Below are 21,953 nucleotides of genomic sequence, written 5' to 3'. Positions count from 1 at the left end.
TAAATAAAATTGAATTGAATTGTTCATGAGAGGAATAATAACAATAATAATAATTCAAAACAAAAGACGGGCAAAAACTTATATTCACAAAGCCAAGCATCCTGACAGGTTGATTACAGTTTATGAAAAATAACAAAACACTTGGATAAGATGCAAGTTTAAAAAAGTATTTATAATATGATACAAGGGTATTTTGTGCAAGATGTTGTTGGGGCTGTGAAACCTGTACATTATGAACAAAGCACTTAAAATTTGAGAGCAACCTGAAAGCAGAACACAGCTAGTGGGCCATGAATGTGTCAAACGGCTAACTGTCAAGATACTAGCTGTATTATACAAATGGTTTGCACCAGTATACAATGGCTGTATAGGTTTAGATTACATATTTATATAAAGTGCAGAAGATACAAAGACTTCCAGCGAAGGTCTGAAGTGCTTTGTGACTGAACCCACCACCACATGCTGAAAGCCCTCTCATCATATGGCCGGGTGGTTGGGCAAAAATCTAAAACCTTGGCAGGGCAGCATCACAAACTGTTGGCAATAGTCGAGCTGCAGAATATATACTGTATTACAAAATGTATGAAAGGGTTACCAATCTGTGCAATATATTGAATCTTACAAATATAATCCATTTGAACAGTTGTGAAAAAGTTAGCTAAAATTCCCCCTTTTACAATTATAAATAGACACTTGTTGTTTACTGCCCCTTCTACACTGAAGCATAGCACCACAGGCTTTCATTTTCCAACTTTGAATATGAAATAACCTGGAATAAATGAGGAGGTTCATTCTTATATAAGGGGATTAAGACATCTTTGAAATTAAAAATAGTAGAAAATATATGCACTGTTAGTGACTAGATTACATGTTTTGTTTATAGTTCATAATTCTGGTTTGTCTCTAATGTTTTAAGGTTACAAAAAGCAAGTGAATTCAGCATCACAGTTGAGTCTCAAGAATACAGGAGAGCAAAGAGGCATCAAGCACTCCATCAAACTCTGGCCAGCACCTCTCCATGTCAAAACGCCAGCAGCTGGGGTTTCTGGGGGATTATCTAGGTCTGCTGGGAACCCTGTTGAAAGACCACATAAAATAATTTAACATGCAATGTCAGCGTACAATGTGGATGTTAAAAAAAAAAAAAAAAAAAACTAGATGTCATGTTGCTACTAGATGTTATAGTACAGTGACTTTTCTCCTTACTGAGTTGGTTCTTTTACGTTTCCAGCAGTCTGGATTGAGTCTTTTCTGCTCCTCAGCCAGAGCCTTAGCCTCCATGGTGTACATCCTCCTCTCCTCATTCTTCATCTTCTTCCACTTGTCACCCAGGATGACACTAATGGCTCTGGAATTTAAGGTGAGAGACAGAAGAGCAAGGACTTTTATGCCATAAAAATTTTATTAAAAAAAAGATTTAAAAAGTCATAGTATAGTACAGGGGTCAGCAACCTTTTTGATATGAAGTGCCCTTTTCAAAATTTCTTGTTTATTAGTGTGCCATGTCAACATTAAGTTTAATTATGACATCACATCAAAATGTAATATCCAGGGAATCTGTAATTTTATTCCATAGCAACATTTGATAACATTTATTTCTCATAATTAGGACCTTGTAATTATTATTATTATTGTATATTATTATTATCATGATTATGGAAACATGGTTTTAGTATGCAGCGTCCTGATTGGTGGAAAATGGGTTGACAAAAATATCACCGTCAAAGAGCCTGAAGCAAAAAGTTGAGTGGAAAAGCCCAGCTTTAATGATGAATGGTATAAGCATGGGAATAAGCAGGTCCTGTATGCCTCATTTTCAATGAAACAATGCTATGGCAATAAAGTACACAAACATAACGATTGCATCATTCACGTGCATATTAAGGAGCCACATGTATTTGTTTTGGTATATAATGCGTCCATATTTACCGCTCCAGCAGAGAGGATGGTTTCTTCAGCCAGCTTAAGTTTATAAGAATTTGTCAAAATTTCAAGATTCCCTGCAAACTAAGATAAACAGACTACAAACCGACAGCTTTTGTTTTAGCTTGTTTTGTAAAAATTAGCAGACAGAGCAGATTGAAATATCGCTTTCTACATGTTTATGCCGGTGTACACAGGTGAGTGCATTGATAAGTAGGCCTATTGGCTTTTAACTCACGAAGGTTTTAATGTAGCCTACTTACAGTAACAAGACTAGCGTTAGTTCATCTGCCCCAGCGGCCGTTGGTAATCCTCTTTGTATTGTTCCCAGTCAGAGATACGAGTCAATCAAACTACCGTAAATAACTGTGAACGTTGTAATTTGGCATGTGGATGAGAGTGCTTCAGCGTTTCAACCATGATTTCAACACATCAATAACTCTCTTGCACACATATTGCCAGCGTGCCATTGGTTAAGGTCCTGCGTGCCCATGGTGGCACGCGTGCCTAAGGTTGCCGACACCTGGTATAGTATGTCATAAAAAGTCATCATATAGTATGTCATAACAAAGGTATGCCATAAAAAAGTGCCATTTAAAAAGTCAGTAAAGTATGCCATTACAAATGTCATTAAAAAACTCATGAAACATGTTTTTAAATATTTTATATGGCCTTAATGGTCGCTAAATTGATATATCAACCTTTAATACTTTTTAAGACCCGGAAGACACGCTGAAAAAACTAATTTGATCAATTTAGGCCTTTAGTTTAAGGCAGGGTTGCCAACCTCAAGAGCTGAAACAGAGACCTGTGGCTTTAAATGAAGAATTGACTTCTACAATAAACATGTTTAATGGTCCAATAAAATATAATTACACTGAAGGCAAAGCTTGATTATACTTCTACCCTAGAATGATTTTGAAAGAAACCTAAACTAACACATGCAGTGGAAACCACACTTGTTGGGACATGATTGGCTTAAAAAAATAGTCCAAAAGATGCATTGCTCATGGGCTCTTTAATGGTGGGTCTTAAAGGAGAGAGCATTACTCATTCAATTTTGCTACCAAACAAACCAAGACCATAGCTGTGTTACTTTATCCCCAACATTGGGGTCTCACCCCTATTTTCCACCGGGCGCGTCTGTGCTCTTTGTTAAACTACAAAGCTTCATATATAATGGCATGGACTTTTAGTCTGTAGCTTTGGGCTTGACAGCTCTAGCCTGGTTCACTCATTAACAACCCAAAGAGGGTCTCTGTTTTTAAACTGCCAATACACACTGTGTCTACCCTCATTCTCTAACAGTACCTCTGCTTCATAAGCTAACATGTCAACACAAAATGAGATTGTGCTTTAACAGTACGGTCATATTATACTTCCATCCTACGAATTTTACTCCCTCTCTCATTCAGGCATGTCTCTGCTGTTTCGTTGTGATCTCCAGTCAGCTCCAATGAACTTGCAGTCGGACATGTCCACGTTGGTCAAAGAAACACTAGTTTATATTTCTTGACGTTCAACTTCCGGGATTGCACTCCCGTGCAGCAGGAAATTCCGCCAGATGCATGTATTTTCCGTTTCCTTTCGCTTTCTTTCTGGTGGAATTTTAAATTCGGTGGATTAATGAGGACTATTACTGACTGATTTCTGCAGGGTAAATTGACACAGCTAGCTAGACCATCTGTCCAATCTGAGTTTTCTCTCGCACGACTACTTTGCAGCGGCTCTGTGCGGAGTTGAGCGCCACCCATGACGATTCTGATCGGTTTAAAGAAATGCCAATAAACCAGAATATGTTTTCCTCCCATCCTCGAATGCCACTTGCGCGCTTTGAAGGAGGGTCTGGCAAAAGAAATACTAACGCAGTGTGTGCCATCATGCTATTTGGTACATTACACAACTAGACTACATCTGTCATATGACTTTCATAGACTGTTTACTGTTCGTGATCTCTCTGCTAAATATTTATTTACTACACACACCTGGACCTGTGACACCACATCCTCTTACAGGAAATTACATTGAACGCAAGGCTAATGTGAGCGTATTTAAAAATGTGACACGGTAATATAGAAATTCATTAGCCTAAATTAGGTAAGTCTGCGATACAAAACATAAGTGCACTGGATCTTATTGACTTTTGCATACCTGTTGTCCTTCCCAGGATACATCTGTGTGTACTCCACTCTGTACTTTTTGGCGAAGAGCATGAAGGCATTCATTGGCCGCTTGCATTTTGTAGGCGTGGCACCACTGGCTGTCCCTGAGGTGTGGCTCCTGTTTGATTTGCCAGTCGAGGATTGTGGAGAGCTGGAGCGCTCAAGTTTATCACAGTCTGGACTGACAGCACCCCCACTAGACAGGGAGGTCCTGCGCTGACGAGCCATGCTGCTTAGAACATACACTGCTGAGGAGTCTAGTGGGGTGAAGTCATAACTGCAGGAGAAAAGAGAGGCAGACATTAATATTGTGTTTTGTTAATCTATCACATTTTAATCTGCAATTTGTTATTTTTCCAGTGTGTACGTTTGCTGTTTGTTACAAAATGTCACCTTGTCACTCGTCAAAAAATGTCTAAAATATACAAATACTGGATATGTAAATGATTGTAGATTTGCTATATAATGAATAACTGCAGTAACATATTTATAAACCAATTATTTTGTTTTTAGAATACACACCATATTTCTAACTCATCTGTTTATTTTATTTAAAGCGATATAGAAAACGTCTTGTAGAGACGATGATTAGACGTCCTCAAACGTCCTCAAATGCCGTTTTGTCCACAACTCAAAGATATTTAGTTCACTGTCATAGAGGAGTAAAGAAACCAGAAAGTATTCACATTTAAGAAGGTGGAATAAAAGAATTTTGACTCAAACCGATTAATTGATTTTCAAAATAGTTGGCGATAAATTAAAAATCGGACAACTAATTGATTATTGCTTGCATTTCTATTTAGCTTTCAGTCTTCAACTTTACTGATTCGATTCAATTCCACCGTTCTCATAGTGTCACTTTCAGCCGCAGCGGGTAGCTGTTTTCAGTGAAAAACAGCAGGAATATTGTGTTCAAATTGTGATCCCAAGTGGCCAAAAAAGTTATTGCCTGGTTGTAGTGCTATCCTGTTGCGTGCAGAGGGAATTTGAAAGACAACCGTTTATCCCGCCCCTCAGATTGAGCCCTGTCAATGGTGAGTTCCCAGACCCAACATCTTAATGTGGGTCTGGCTTGTCAGGCTAGAGAGGAGCTGCAGTCCGGTGATAATTCTCTGCACATGTATATTCATCACTACGAGCGACGCCTTTCAAACTGTCATGTTGTAATTTTATACATTGTTATATAAATATATAAATTACAGCCACTTTAAGTTTAGTTATAAGAGTGTACCTTCTGAAAGTGTCAAAGACAACAGAGTCATCACAGTTAATGGCTTCTGGGTGGTTTGGTGGCAGGCACACATTGCCCAACTGCATCTCATAGCAAGGGATCCCATGGTGCACCACAGTAAGGCTCGGATAAAAGGAAGACCACCCTGAAAAACACAGATGGTAAATTACAGATTACTTTGATCATAAAACCATTTATTTAAGCAAAAGATGAAGTATTTTGCATTTGGCAAACATTTGGTCAGTGGAAGCTTCTGTTGGCAATGACCAATTTCACATATTGCCAACAAAGCTGGAGAACACAACCTGCAGTCAATGTGTACGGATTTTAAACAGAAATCTCAAAAAATCTTATTTTACCTTTATTTTTGACGAAAAATGGGTGATCCAATCGGCATTCAGCTGTTAAAAGGCCATCATCAGGTGAACCAGGGTCAAAGGTCAGTTTAAGAACTGCCTGGCCAAAAGACACTGTCTCTTCGTGGCTCACCAACTTCAGACCCTCTAAACCATATCTCTGTAAATGAAGCAAAAGAATAAATGTAAGAAAAGTCTTTACTCACCAGCACGATTAGCTTGTGGAACTCACTAAGAAAGAGGAATTGGTGTTTAAACAACTTGGTGCCTGATCACTTGGTTTCTAGGATACTAAATGAGACCACCACTGCAAATCATCAAGGATGTTGTGTTTTATTCATGTACTTAGTTACTAACTGTCTGTCCATCCACTGTTAACCTGGCTGCCAGCTTGTGGCCATTACAAGCTATTCATTACAAGCCATCATGTCCACTGACATCACACTGCATCATGCAGTCATCTAGTCATTAATGCAGCAATACTAAGGTGTACACAGCAGTAAAGTATTCCCAAGTATAGCAGATTCTTATGAATCATTTTAAGAAATACTAAACTCACTGCCTTAAAAGAGAAGGACGATGGCATCATGGTTTCATCATCTGAGTCATCATCAGAATCCCTGAGTTCATCAGCTTCCTGCCACTCCACATTAGGACCTCGATGGAAGCGCAGGCGAGTTCCTGAATATCAACACAACAATGTTACATGATAAATAAGCAAATGTTTGTTGATAAAGAGAAGAGAATGCTGGAAAATGGATGCAATACTTTGGTTTGGACACCTGAGGTCGGAATTTCTTTACAAATGTTTGCTCGTACCAATGTTTACTCATGCTCGACCTGGTTATAAAGAAAGTGAGAAACTGAGGCTAGCTTGCCCCTCCCTCCTCCTCATCCCGTCCCCTCCTCCACCTTTCCGTGCACTAACTCCCCCAACCCCCACCCCAAAATCCTTCTTGGCGGTTATTGGCTGGAACGCTGTTTGTTATGTTTCGTGGTGCAGGTTGGCGCAGTTTGTTTTTGTTGCCGTTTTTGGTGCCTGGGCTGTCTACAGAGACCGCGTTTTTTACAGTGAGTTCAGGGGACAGGCAGCTAGCGGATAGTGAGGAGATGTTTGCTGTATGTGACAAAAAATATGGTAGCCTAAAAAACGTGTGACATCGCTTAGAGCACCTTTAACAAAAGATTAGTGTCAGCACCTCTACAGCTTCAGTCCAAAACAGTCTTGATTACATGACTATTATCATAAGCACACTTTGAGGGCATAGCAGTTAAGCAACCAATCAGTACAGTTTTGACCACAATAATTACAGGTATATTCACAAACATTCCAGAAGAGTAGGATAAAAAATATATAATTGTGTTTCTCAACTTATATTTGTTTTTTGTTTTTAAATGTGTTTTACATGTGTATTTATACATTACTGATGTAAATGATAGATTTAAGAAATCATGAATGAATGGCTTGTTTTCTAATGGGGAGTATGTACTTACACTAGACTGTGGATTGTGCCTTTAAGCTATGAGGTATAATTCTTAAGACCATTTTTTCTTTCAACAAATTCTTAGAAAAACACAGGTTTTACTTCAGTGTGTGTGAGTAAGGTGTATACTGGTGAATGCATACAGTATGTACATGGTTGTGTACGTATGCACCTTTAAGGAAGCAATGCCAGGCTGTGGAGGGCCAGTTGTGAGACCAGGCCATGTCTTCATCATCAGAAAAAGATGAGGACATTGAGAAAACTCCAGACTCCGATTCACTGCTAGCCTGTTGTAAATAAAAAAAAAAAAAAAAACATCTTACCATTACATCAGTAAAATAATCAATTTCAGTATACATGTCATACAGAATATTCTAGGCAATAATCACTGGGTCTGCAAAAATTGATGATTTTTAGGTTTTCAAAAGGTGAAAGGTTACCCTGACACGCCTGCGCTCCCTGAGGTGGCCTCTGGACGGGTTGGGTGCACTACTGGCTAATGGGGGACGGGCGTAGGAATGTAAACTATTACTGTTGCCAAAGATGTGGACTGGAGATGATCTGGAATAAAATGACAATGTCATAAATATATATCACGGTCATATATAGTCATTGGCTACACTTTATATTTTTAAGTAAAATATAAGTGATATTTATAATCTACAGACAGCTGATTGGTTGTTTTTTAACACCAGCAGGGGTATTAAACAACACAACATTAGCCAGGTTAACTGTGAAAATGATTTTGCGATATCCTAGTTGTAATGATGTAAACATATTGGGTCATTTACTTCAATAATTGCAAAAAAATCAACAGAATAGATATTTCATAACATTTTATACATTATTTGGCTAATTTGCCAATCCTACTTTGTGGAATACCCACCCTGGGGTATTATGTACTTATGTTCTAACAGGGGTTGTCAACTTCTATTTGAGTTTATTTCACTGTATGCACTCATCAGACTATTGATTTGTATGGTAGTTGGCCTTGGTACGAACCTCTTATGTGGGACGCTCTTCAACAGGGGGCTCTGAGGACTGGTGGCAATGTTGGCGAGCTCAGTGAGCCAGTTGGTGTTGGGGGAGCAGCTGAGCTCCTGGTGAGACACCCCTGCTCCAACCTGAAATAACCCTGGAGACCTCTGGTCCTCTACCTCCTGCAACTCTGGCATGTCATCTAGGAAGAAGTCAACAATAATACCCATAATTGATGTGGAAAAGTTCAGTTTACTTAAATGTAGAATGTGATTTGTTGCTGATTTAGGATTTTACCATAATCCATGTGGCACCCAGGTGAGGAAGGCAGTTCCTCGTTGCACTTGAGTGGATCGAAAGACTCGTCCATTCTCACAATGTTGTGTTGTTCCTCTATTTCTTTGAACAGGCTGCAGGTCAGTTTACTCAGCTTACATCATCATATTCTGCCACATTAGCTGATTTTATGCTAAAGAAAAAGGGACAACCCAAGAGCTTTAACAATCTATTTCCTTACTTTTAAATTAGACTTAAGCAATAACGACATTTTTTGTAATTACATACATAAGTCTGAATGGTGTTCAGCGGATTTTTGTTGTATTCATTGACATAACGAACGGATCCATAGAGTAAAAAACATTACACATAATCCGTAAAAGGCTTAGTCCGCGGAAAATAAAAAAAATACCCCAGGCAGTATGTTATCATAACAAGACATGTCATGTGCATTGCATGCATCAATTTAAAGATATGAAGCTTTTAGGGAATCCTTTGTTCTGAATCGGGACAGTATACCTCTGTGACTAGTCATGTGACCCGCTGCGTGGAGGCCTTGTTTATAAACTTAAAAAAGGATCTGGCGCATGCGTACCAGAGCTCATTCATTCATAACTGCGTAGCAAAAGTGAAAATTTGCAGAAATTCGCTTTGAAAAGTAGCGTAATAGAGGCTCGAAAACACGAAGTTGAAAAAATGTGAAGGAATATCAATGTCAAAAATGAAGTAAAATTAAAATTAAGTCTTTGTCTGATATATTTGGTGTCGTGCAAAGTAAAAAATTATATTTATAATAAGCTGGGAACATAAAATTAATCAGTTCACAAGGAAAGAACTAACGGTTGCTTTCTGACAACCCATCAATGGTCGCTGCAAGCTCTGACAAACCGTTGCTTGACTTCGTAAACGCGGATATACGAATGACATACCGTTAACGTTTCAAAATTATTATCAAGTACAAAAGACAGTTTGAAGCTCGGGCCTACTGTTTTCACACTCCTCAAAATCAGCAGCAGTGTCCTTATTTCAAACGCAGAGGCTGTCGTGTTTTTAGTCTATGGTCTAGCTAGCTACATTGTAAACAAAAGAATGTCAACAAGTTGAGGCATGACGCAACCTCTGCTCCGTTCAAAATGAATGACACGAAAACCCCGAGGCCTTTAAACGACATTTTTACACGGATCAAGGCAGATTCTACCAATTGAAAGACTTGTTTTGTATGTTTTGATACACAAAACTGCTGTCGGTTGGGCTTGTTACCACCAAAACAAGCGTCACGGCGAAAAAAAACATTGTCGAGTACAACCTGTCATTCGACATCAAATAAACGCGTGACAACCCCGCTAAAACACCATGGTAGAATTGTAAAGACACTGATCACATACCGATTAAGTTAAAATTTTGTTTAAACCTTTAATTTCTTCGAAAGAAAAGTAGCCAACTTCCCACTTACCAAACCTTGTCGCCATCAAGAAACTCTCTGGCATTCACTCGAAGGGTGGGAATGAATGTTTCCAGACAAAGCCTCCTATTGGTGAATAAGAACGTCAATAACAAGAATCCGGGTATTCTATTGGTCGATACTGTTGAGAAAAATATTGAAGGTGGGGCCTAGTTTGTTGATCATCATATGATTGGATGAACGTTCATGCCTGTTACTACCCAGTAACAGCTGATTGGCAATGACAGAAACAATACATTATTTCTCTATCTGCAATGTTGCAACTACAGCAAGAAATACCTTTTTACTTACATTGCTTTCTAGATTATTTGTCCTTTCCCTCGTACATAAAAACAATTGCTTTAACTGTTTTACTACATCATATAGTTAATGAACGACTGTATGAATAAGGAATGAATGAAAAGCTTAGAAAGTGTGCTATTCCATTATAGTAACACATACTTATGTAACAAGCAAATATATATATAAAAAAAAGTTCTTTATTGACATGAAAAGTGAAACATGCCGTACTTTCAGTCAGTATTATGGGTTTGCCTTAAAAATTACCAGCACTACCTGCACAAAGAGGGGAAATAAATTCAGAATGTTTAAATGTTAAACCAGCTTTAAACAGTTTAAGCTGCAGTAAACCACAGACAAAACACAGAAGACTTCAACAAATTTTTAAAAGAGAGAAGAGAGAGAGAGAGAGAGAGAGAGAGAGAGAGAGAGAAGACCCACTTTAGATTTCTGTTTAGAGGGAACATTGAAAATGTGTTTCCAAACAGTATAAGTTGTTGGCAGAGGTAGACAGCAATAATGGATATTATAATCATAATGTATGTTTCACTGACACAAAAACAATATGACTTAAACTTTACATTAAAACACAGGAAAATCAATTGTTTCAAGACACTGCCTATAATGACTACAGTCTAGTGGGGCAACTAGTTAAATTAAAGCTGGGCATATATAATAACAGTAAATACTCAGTTTTAAATTGTACAGCAATGTGTTGTATATTCTTACAAAACTATCAGCTATCTTTCTGAAGTTTTTCTTTGCAAAAGCATAGTATTAGGCTAACAGCCACAAATACACACTTACCAACAATGATACAGTTTATGAACATGTATTCAAGGGATTAAATCTTATAATAAACATAAATACATTTTGTAAAAGTATTAAAGTACTGCCAAGTCTACATTCTGTTGTGATAAAAATGTGAAATATGTTATTAAATTAACTTATTTTACACATTTTTAATCCTTTCTCACGTTGGGGCACTTTTCCTCATGCTGCGAGTGTTAGTGCTCTTGCCAAAAATGACAAGAGATTGTGACATATTTGCTTATACTTATCCAGTAAAAATTAGTTTTGGCATCTGATTTTGACCAACAATGTTAACAAATGTACAAACAATATTATACTGTAGGTGTAAATATAATGCTGTGGAGAAAAGGTGAGGGTTAACAAAATGTCTGACATATGCTTACATTTTTAGGGTGAGAGTCGTGAGAAATCTAATTCAAACAAGCGTTGAGCAATTCTGCTTTGGCTTATTTTACTTCCGTCATAACACTCGGTGGCAAACTGTTAAAATGAACCCTGTCTCATATGGGATTCTGACGTAGCCTGTTTTTTACCTGACACACAAATATTGAAGTGGATATTCACATTTGTTGTAAGAAAAGCCATTTAAGTGATTATGGGGGGAAAAAACTCCATACAAGCCTCTATTTATTCTAACCACCGATTCATGGTCCATTGGAGCTGTCTGATGCACTTTGTTGCTCAATATCAGTGCTACTTCCAAACAGGGTGACCAGCTGCTCCTCATAGTTAGCAATGTTTCTCTTCATGATGTCCATGCACGGGCCCAGCAATCTCTCGAAAGCTTTGATGTCCATGGCTGATTTAAAAAAAAAAAAGAACAGAAGAGAATAGTAATGAGTGGTATACTGAGAAGTCTACATGCTGGACGCAATAACGTCATAAAATTGCACAAAATATACCCAAGCATTTGACGGTTCCCATAGCATAGGCTGATGCAGCTCTGGGCTTGTTTGTGACGAGCGCCAACTCCCCAAAATACTGGCCCCTAGAGCATGTGGCGATATCCACCTCCTCATCCTCCTGGTCTTTTTTCGTCTGGCAAGAAAGAAATGCACACTTTAACATACCAGGACACGCAAACAAAGTTTTCTTTGACACTTAAAAATGAATGGTAGACTGGGCAAACATACCCTGCTTCTTTTCATGGTGATTCTAACTTGGCCAGACTCAACAATGTAGAAGCGATCTGCTAAATCACCCTTCAATACAAAGCCCAAAAAATAAGCGACTCAGTGTTTATAAATTCTCCATTGCATAAGAAAAGGAAATGATCAATCCAAGAACAAAGAGATTCATCACCTGAGCAATAATCTGCTGTGAATCACTATACACCTTGGTGGATATTACATCCACTACCTTCATTCTCTCGGAGAGCTGTGGATGAAAGGATATTTGGTTGACAATGGTTTTACTGTAAATGCATACTGCATTCTCTTCACACTGGAGGACAAAGCTAATCTTAACCTCTAATGATGTAAGCAGTGGTAACGTTTCAATGAACGCCTCATATAGCCTCCTTTTCTTGGCATTGTTCTTCACTATAATCCTCCTGAATGTCAGACGATCCTGAAACACAGATTCAAAGAAAAGGAAAACATTCAGGTGCATGTGAGACACAGTGTTATCTTGCCTCCCTGTGTTGTTATCATAAACTGTATTGTTATATGTATGTAATGTATATGTACAATATATCAAAAACATCTTTTTGGAGTATTTTTGGAGTATCAAAAGCCCCTCTCTTTTCTCTTGCTGTAAAATGTTACAATGTTTGTGATGACTCATAATACACATAATGGAGAAATAATCCAGGATGCACAGAAAGTCTGGCATCACCATCATTTTTATTTGTTGTGCTTACTTTCCCTGCACCTTTAAATAAGTCAGGATGGCTGGGTGGTAATACTCATTTACATTTTCCCCACAGCTCGAGACCGTTCTGGCACCCTTTCACCTGACAATAACTCATATGAAACAACATTTGGCAGTAGGGGTCGCTGCATCTCCTGCAAACCATTACACCACTCAGGATAACTCAAGCAGTAGCATATAATGATCAGGACAATATACAGTAGAATGATATATATTTTAGAATCAAATAATGCCCAGCAATATGTTAGATGACAACATGCAGTGGTTACATAGTGTACTGTAGGAAACATAGGCAGTTGACTATGATTCCTTCTAGCTGGGAACAAAGAATTCCCTACCAAATGAGCAAACACGGCTTTAACCTTGTGGTGATGTGGTCAGTAGAGCGCTAGGCCTGAGGACTTAGCGTACTGGAGCTTTAATATCCAACCAAGATGCCACAAAGGTAACTGTATACAATTTGAATGCCAGACTTAAATCAGACTAATTAAAGCTCCTAAACTACTGTTTGCTTAGAGGCCCTTCAGCAGCACTGTCCCTCCTCGACCTCTGGGGATCGTCGGTCGAACAGGACTGGCTGCTTGTTCACAGACTCAAACACGCACTACAACAGGGGTCAACAGGGGATACAGATGCAACCTGCCAGGTTCGCACACAGATGACATAACAAAGCTGTTACCCACAGTTTAAGGACACGACCCTCACTGATTCATTAATAAACAAGCTGCTTCACAGATCGAGTAGCAACTGAATATTCACAAAGTTTTTGGATGTTGTTTAACCAAAATGCTGAAATTTAAAATAACAATTTAAAAGAATTAGCAATGCGGGTAATACAAATGTTTTCACCTTGACTTGTGTCTTCTCCATGATGGTGTTGACAGCCCCATTTTTCACATTTTGATATGTATAACATATATAATGTAACAATTACAACATTTATAACATCTTGAGTACTCATTTACATATGTTCATCTAAGGTGCTAGTACTCAGTACTTTCTCACTTTTTGTTGCATTCAGTGGGTTGTATACAGTATGTTATCTCAGTCAGACAACATGATCCCACCTACTGCATTGTGCCAGTTGCCAACACTACCATAGACAACCTGGATATTTACTGTAAATCGTGACAACTGACAGCACAGCATGTTATAAAAACCTGTGCACGGAGCCAACTGTGTTCTTGCATTAGGAATCCTGGTTTACTCACTAGGCACCAAAGGGCTCCAGGCGAGGTGGCGATTATTGTGGCTGCCCTGGGGGTGTGGTACATCAATGCCAGTTCTCCAAAGCTGCCTTGATTGTCGTAGCAGCCTACCAGCTTGTCTGTGCCATCAACCTTCACGAAAATGTTAAACGTCCCACTGAATAAAAATACAAACGAAAAATAGACAATCAGAAAAAAATATAAACACATGTCAGCCATATTGATGTGTCCTGAAATCTTAAGTCAGCAGGATATATATATATATATATATATTGTCTCTGTTTCTGTATTTATTGTGAATTCTTATTAATCTTTCATATGTTTGTTTGTTTGTATGTATGTATGCACCCAATAACCAAGGCAAATTCTATGTAGTTCCAGTACTGTGGCAATAAACTGCTTTCTGTTTCTGTTTTCTGTTTCTGAACATTGATTTTACAGATTATTTCACAAATATATTCATTTTTAAAGTTATATATAACAATCAACAATCTGATTCAAAAATAATGAGCAAGCCATGTTGTGAAAGCCACATGAAAGATCACCTTTCAATAACATAAAAGTTGTCCCCATCATCATCTTGATCAATGATGTGCTCCCCTTCAGTGCAGAACTTCTCAAACATGGCATCCAGCACCTGAGACATCTCTTCCTGCGATTGTGTGAAATATTAGTCAAATATATGAATTTCACGCGTTGAAACAATCATGCAGAATCCACTCAGCGAGCTGTTTTAGCTACTTCAAAATAACCATCTTTACAAATCATACATAGTGCACTAAGCTGCAGCAAAAAGCTGTTGGCCTCAGGCCATGTTCTCCTTTGTGTAATTTAAGAGATGGCAGAGCACAAACCAGAGGACTCCAGAGTGCTTATGGTATAATCCACTCACCGGATCCAAATTCTTAAACAGAAGAATGTCCCAACATGCTTGCTGTAGTCTCTGTCTCTGCTCATCGGTTTTTGGATGGGTGACCTGCAAATTGAAGCACAGGTCTTGTGACATGACTCTATGCTTGCCAAAGCATTAAAGTACACACAGAAGACTTTATAATGTTGACTCAGTTGTTGATTCAGATCAAATTCAAATTCTTTGTGGTAAGAAACACAGTTTACCCTTGGCTCTTTATCCTCGTCATCTTCATCAGGATTGAACGCTTCAGCACACACTGTATGACAGAGATCAAGCGGACACTCATTACCAGAAAGCAAATTCATAAAATAATTCCAATTTCTGACAGAATCTTTGGAAACAACATTTGAACTCAAATGCTTAAGAATAAAGCTTCTTATTCAAGTGACCCAACAGCAAAAGTCAAATCCAAGGGGTTATTCTGCAGTCTCATGCAATAAATCTTTCAATAAACACAACTTTTCTTGTCTTAAGTGTGGGGCTTTGGGGGATGGGGTGATGGTGGTGGCACTCGCACTGCATTTCCTTCCTGTGTTTCAATGGCAAGATACTGTAGTAATAACACACTTTTATTTGAATAAAGCTTCTTACAGGACACACATTGAAAAATACTTTATATTTCAATTCATAAATGTGGGAAACTTCACTCTGATTTTGCAGAAACATAATGCTTAAACTAGGGCTGGGCGATATGGAGAAAATCAAAAATCACGATATTTTTGACCAAATACCTTGATATTGATACCGCAACGATATTGTATTGTTGACTATTGGTGCTTTCACAAAATATTTACACAATGAGATTTTTGATAAATAATCATCAGTAATGTGGATATAATGACTAAGTGGGTAAAGGCAAATAATAGAACAGCTAGAACAGTCTGGTAAGTTGAGGAAATGACATCACTTCACTGTAATGCAGCCTTTAAAGCCAGTAAGAGACAACACTTATGTTACAAGGATATTACAATATTGCGATATCCAAAATCACAATATCGATATAATATCGATATATTGCCCAGCTCTAGCTTAAACCCTTGCAAAGGTGTTTTATATGTGTATATATATATATATATACCCCTTTATCAGTATTTTATTAAATATATACAAGTACTCTTACTTTGGTTTAATGTTTAGTTTACTATGTAGAGGATGTTAATTTTTCCATCTGAAGTGATAAAAGGTAATAAAAAGGCCTCAAGTGTTACTAAATACATTTCCTTGCTCATACTTTCCATTCAGACTGTCAAACATGCAGATATATCAGTCCTAGTACAGCAATTTTTGAGAAGCCAGAATGTTACTATTATGAGGAGCAAGAGATTATTATTAGTAGTAGTACTTGTCCTCATCTCCCTATCCACGTCACTCACTGACATTATTAACCAGACTTGAGACAAAGTGGTTTCACAAACTCTAATAAATCAACTCTAGTATATAAGCTAAAGACAGTGAGAAAAGACAGATTAAAAGAATTGTCCTAAATCACTCGTATTACTGAAGCAAATCTGACGTAGTCTCAGTATTCATGTGTCAAAAAAGTTGAATATGTTTCCAGCACTGACAATGTCCAGAGTTTTCCTCTCGACAGAACAGGCTTTAAACAGCCAGCAAATGACAACTTACCTGATACTCTTCTGATGAATCTGTTCATTACCGGGGCTGCAAAAGCATAGTATATAAATTAACATGTTGGATTTCATTATAAAGTTATCTATGTCACAGTAAGTGAATCATTACTAAAAAAGGTAAGGTTAATGCACTGTGTTTCTACATTAGTAGAACATGTGTAGTGGAATACATCCAGCCCTGTGCTTACTAAGGATCCATATTCATTTGGGTAAAACCTGAATAAGGACAGCTGCTTTGAAGTGTGTCTGAATCTAATTTGAATAAGAAAAATATTCAAATGTAAAACACAGCATAAATTGCCAAGCTCCAACACAATAGTCTCAGTATGAAATAGCCATTAGATAGGAGGTCTCATCCATTTATAGCCTGTCAGCCAATGTTGTAATTGGAATATCATTATGACAAGGTACTGGAGGTGATGGGCCACAATCCTGATCCAAATATACTACAATAGTTAGTTTAATGACTAAATATACTTTACTTGTACTTATGTAACCATTGCAGCCAACCTTGCAGACCCTACCACTCATTGGGATGCTGTGTCAGAGCTCTGGGTTGCTATGCTACTTTGCTGCACCTTATTGCAATACTGAACCAGCCACTGTTGAAAATGACCAAATGATGAAGCACAAATTAATCTAGGGTGGTAAAAGTCATATTTTGCATTGCTTGCATCAAAGCAGAGGGTTAATTTTGCACCTTTATCTGCTTTGTCATATTGTTGATACACCAGGGGCCATCAGGCCTGCAACTGAAACTGAAAATATTGAAATGACCTAGAGGTGCAGGGTCTGTCTAGAAACACACAGTTCCTGCCCAAGACATGTTCATTAACCGTCATTCAGCCTCCGTGACCATATATGGCAAATGACAGACCCGTGGTGGATGCAAGGTGGCGAGCGCTGGAGCATCACTGCGCTGAATGTGTCTTATTATTCTCTCCCACTGAACAGAAGCCGTGCACACAGCGATACATGCTCATTGCTCTAAATAAATTAAGGACATCCACTGTCACACACCCTCCTGACATGCATTGAATATATTACCTATGAATTCCTCGTCATCGTCGTCGTCCTCCTCCTCCTCTCCGTTTTCCGAATCGATCTGCATGGCTTCGTCAATGAAATTGACCGCTTTTCCCAGTCTTGGGGCAGAATTTTGGTCATTGCCAAATGAGGCCTCTTTGGTCTCGCTTTCCTTCAGCTGGGTGAAGTACTGTAATGCAAACTCGAGCAAATCCCTGGGCTGATTCCTCAAAACTTCCACGGTAAAGCTCTGTAACAGCTCCGTCAGTCCTTCAGGAATTTCTATACTCATTCCTATTATCAGTCTATGAATGTGGACAAAACCGGTTTGCTGCGAATTTAAAAAGGCCTAATCAAACCGATAAGATGAAACAAGCCAAAATCAGCAAACGGGTGTAGTCAGGCCACCCAGTCAGCAAGCCATCCACAGCGAATCCTTTCTTTTCCTTTAATGAAAATGGCTCTGGATTTCTCGTCCAAGCATCTTCTGCTGCTTCTGGCTACAGGAAACCCACGCATGTGACCCAGGAATCCATGGCAACCACCTATCCAGGGATTGCGTATGAGCAGCAGCAGCAACAGCGCAGAAACTGCAGTCAGTCGCAAAATACAAATCTTGGGAAACCTCGTATCAGCGAGAGATCGACTTTCACCGAGAGAGATGAGATATATGTTGTCTAGTAGTAAGTTTTAAATTTCTTTTTTTATGGCCAACAAATGTGTTTATTTTCACTACTATATAATGTCTCACTTAATAAATAATACATAATTCATAGTCGAATGAAAAAAGGGCATATACAAGCAAGCAATAATAGCCTTACTAAATATAAAAAATGTGTTATCATAGAAACATAAATAGGCCATTTGGGGGGGGTATAAAGACATATATTTGCTATAGGCCTAGGCCTAAATAATCATTAATTTACTGTAGCCTACAATCGGATCAGCAGGTAAAAAAATTAAACCTCTGCTATGTACAGGAATAACAGTAAAAAAGTCTTGCATTCATTATCCAGCTTAATTCCAATCATTAATTGTATTTATAAACTAATTAAGAGCTGTAAGACAAATGCTCATTACAGAGGGACTGTCACTTTTATGGTACCAGCAGTTTAAGGCCTAATTCTTGTTCCAGAGGGAGAACATTTAACCCTTGTGTTGTCTTCGGGTCAAATTTGACCCGTTTTCAGAGTTTTTATATCAGAAATATGAGTGACCAAAATGCCCAAAAATAACATGGATGCATGGATATACCTGATCTTTGCACGTAAACTTAATGATTACTTTTATTGAATTTTGGGTGTTTTATTCAATTTTATAAACATCTTTAAATTGTTTAAAAACAGTATTGTGACTAAACTTTGACATAAACCAGTCTGTGATCACTCAACATCCTTTGATCTTAACTATTATTCAAAATAATTCCTGTTTTTTTAACTCAAAAATTAGGTATAATGTCATTTAAATTAGGTTTATTGGCCATTCATTTAAAAATAAAACGAAAGAAGTGACAAAAACCTTTTTAAAAGTGTCAAAAGCATATAAAAGAGCCCAAAACGCTGGAAAAAGCACCAAATGTAATTACTCACGTTAGTCAACTCTAAACTTTAAACATAATACAGCTAATCAGGGAGAAATAGAATAACAGATTGCCAAATGTGCAACAATCCTCCTTTGTGTGTGCCACATTGTAGGGATTATCATGCTGCACTGGACTTTCATGGTAGAAAGCACAGGGCAAAGAGAGATCAAGGAATAATTCTACAGGTAAGCAACAGGAAATCAGTGGAGGAAGAAAAAACAATGTACCAAAAGAGCACAGCGATTATCTCCCATGGTTGTCTGTGGTTTAGCTATGGGACCCCTCCCCTGCTGTGGCCCATATCTGTCGCTCTTTATTAAGAAAGCACAACATTTTCTCACTCAGGCGAACATATGGGAGCACGTCCGTGGAGTGACCCATAATGCAACATTGCTGCAGCTGCTTAGCATTCAAGACCTTTTACATGGACGTGTGCAAACCCCTATACCTATACTGTAGTAAGAAGACATCAGAGACAGTTTTTAGTAGAAAACAAGCACTGTGCATCAGCACTGCTCTCTGAACCATAGATCCTGAAGATTATTTATGCTTCTCAACAGACCCACCTACCTTGATGTCTAAGAGGTGAACACAATTGTAAAGCCACCAGCAGTATAACACAATACAAGCTACATACAGCTTACTATGTGACAATAAAGTTGAGTCAATACCTCTCTAAAACACTTTCCACAAAGACTAAACAATTCAATTCTTCTGAACAATACATGCTGCCATCTGCAGCTAAAGACAAACAGTGTAGGGTCAAGCTACAATTCAAATTGAACTACAACAGAAGCTTTAAAAGCTATTTTACTCTATGTTAATGGATCCACATATTCTCACCAACCAAAATGATGTATGAGTATGAGAACTACTGAGAGGTATAAAACAGATGTGACTCATGTAAAACAAATGGACACAGTATCTACCATTTCCAATAGCCTCATTTTTGGTAGCAGTATGACTCAGTTAATCTATGTTTCAGCTTTGGGTATATAAACTCTAAAAGACAGGGTGTGGGAACTCATTCATTTGAAAATGTGGGATAGCTCTGCCAATATTTTACACATCCAAAGGAGATGTGCTGACTGGGTAATCCCCACACATCTAACACATCATGCGGAGTGTTTCCTTACTTTCTCAACAGTTAATATCTGCTATAAAGCCAAGAAAATGCAGCTCCTGATACTTATTATGGGAAAGACAATGAAGGGGATGCTTCTTCACCAGACACCTTTAGCCTGTTTAGTGCATTTCTTCTTAGCTTTTTATTTTTTGTGTGTGATTTATATAGAAATCCTGCCTTTTAGTAACAATTGTGTAACTAACTTTAGCATATCTGTTAACTCCGGTACCTAAAAGTGAAATATGATGAACTACAGTAAACACTGTACTAAAGCAGTCGCATACAATAGTCCTGCAATAAATCCTCCTGTCATGTAGGTTACAATGTTCAGGTTGTTGAAACTGTTTTAGAGAGGTGTAGATTCAACTGCATGGTTATTTTGGAGGCTGCGTTTGTTTGTGGTACCGTTGAATTTCATTGCATTATACAGAGAGGTGTTTTTGTTATTTAGCCTATCCTCATTGATATAAATGAGTTGAAATTGTCAGTATATCATTTCTAACCTTCATGAAGAATTTATTGCAGGACTGTTGTATTAGACTGCATTACTTTCAGCAAGGTGTACCTAATAAACTGGCAGAGTGTAGTTGCATGCAAATGTTTTGTCTTCTTTCTTATAAACACACCCTATGGTGCCATTCATATTTTCAAGATGTGAGAGACTGTGCCATCTACTGGGCCGATCTTGTAATGCAATGTTAAACACAGTACATCATATTTTCTCTTTACATCAGCCCAATCACAGTGTGCTGGAAGGAACACACACGTTCCATAAGAGATGCTTTGAGCACACGAGGGAGCTATGGGTGAAACAAGCAATGAGATCCTTGCAGGGGAAAGTGGTCAACATTGTAAATATTCAGGAGATGCCAAGGTATCTCATTGTATAGTGGCATTGCATTAAAATTGAAACATGAAATAATTTTAAAAAGTTAAAATTATAAAGTTTAGGATGCTACAATTGACTGTAATTACAAGCACAATTAAGTGTATCTGGAGATGCCATGTCACTCATTTTTAAATTGTGCAAAAGTAAATTTTTTATTGATAACAATAGCTTCTTATTGTGCTTTATTGTAGTAAAGATGCTTTGTAAACCATAATAAAACTGGGCCCGGCTTGGGTTCATTAATGTCTTTCGAGTTTCCACAACACGCAGCTGTTGAGATAGGCCCATATGATTTGCTCTTATCAGATTTCAGAGTCGTAACCAAACTACACAGACGCTGATAAGTCTCATCCTTTCCCTCACACCTGGTCTCTGTATTGGTTAGAGCCCTGCTGAAACATACGTGCTCCCTGATTCGACCACATTTCTGCTCCTAGGCGGTGAGTGGACCATCCTTCCAACAACTTGATTCAAACTTGGACTTGTATTTATACACCCTTTAGGTGACTGACAAACTATTAACAGTGAAAGTATAGCGCCCAACAATTCTGTCAGCAGTTGAGTGACTCCTACCTGAATAAACTGCCTCTCAATTGATTTGGTTTACTTTCTATAATGAGAGAAAGACCATCATTGAACTGCAATAAGCTTAGTAAAACTGTTCAACGAAGACCTACAGCACAGGCACCCTCAACTCATGTGAAGCCTTACCGGTAGGACCTCTCGATTTGGAGGTGCTGTA

At 38.2% G+C, this 21,953-nt stretch overlaps 2 protein-coding genes across 7 annotated transcripts; both read right to left on the bottom strand.

The window, feature by feature from the left end:
- Positions 1 to 153: 153 nt before the first annotated feature.
- On the bottom strand, positions 154 to 9,920 carry hbp1 (HMG-box transcription factor 1). Of its 6 annotated transcripts, none has more exons than XM_028586397.1 (11): positions 9,864 to 9,920; positions 8,432 to 8,603; positions 8,159 to 8,336; positions 7,597 to 7,717; positions 7,329 to 7,443; positions 6,232 to 6,353; positions 5,676 to 5,832; positions 5,317 to 5,461; positions 4,075 to 4,362; positions 1,207 to 1,348; positions 154 to 1,075 (listed from the first exon to the last, which is right to left on the bottom strand). In XM_028586397.1, exons 2-11 carry the CDS (start codon positions 8,502 to 8,504, stop codon positions 1,058 to 1,060), a joined length of 1,359 nt encoding a protein of 452 aa, XP_028442198.1. In that variant the 5' UTR covers positions 8,505 to 8,603; positions 9,864 to 9,920; the 3' UTR covers positions 154 to 1,057. The 6 variants fall into 6 exon arrangements, with proteins under 6 accessions (XP_028442198.1, XP_028442204.1, XP_028442202.1 ...); XM_028586403.1 differs by having other exon boundaries at positions 6,235 to 6,353; XM_028586401.1 differs by lacking the exon at positions 9,864 to 9,920 and adding an exon at positions 9,822 to 9,847.
- Positions 9,921 to 10,567: 647 nt separating this feature from the next.
- Positions 10,568 to 18,151, bottom strand: prkar2b (protein kinase cAMP-dependent type II regulatory subunit beta). Its single transcript, XM_028585830.1, has 11 exons — positions 17,636 to 18,151; positions 16,584 to 16,619; positions 15,161 to 15,213; positions 14,937 to 15,020; positions 14,590 to 14,696; positions 14,048 to 14,201; positions 12,432 to 12,533; positions 12,267 to 12,341; positions 12,098 to 12,166; positions 11,867 to 12,002; positions 10,568 to 11,763 (listed from the first exon to the last, which is right to left on the bottom strand). The coding sequence occupies exons 1-11, from the start codon at positions 17,904 to 17,906 to the stop codon at positions 11,609 to 11,611; spliced, it is 1,242 nt and encodes a 413-aa protein (XP_028441631.1). The 5' UTR covers positions 17,907 to 18,151; the 3' UTR covers positions 10,568 to 11,608.
- Between the last annotated feature and the right edge of the window lie 3,802 nt (positions 18,152 to 21,953).

This window comes from Perca flavescens, chromosome 8 (assembly GCF_004354835.1).
Source record: "Perca flavescens isolate YP-PL-M2 chromosome 8, PFLA_1.0, whole genome shotgun sequence".
Lineage (NCBI taxonomy): Eukaryota > Metazoa > Chordata > Actinopteri > Perciformes > Percidae > Perca > Perca flavescens.
Note: the sequence above shows the minus strand (reverse complement) of the source record. Positions and strands in the feature narration are given on the sequence as shown.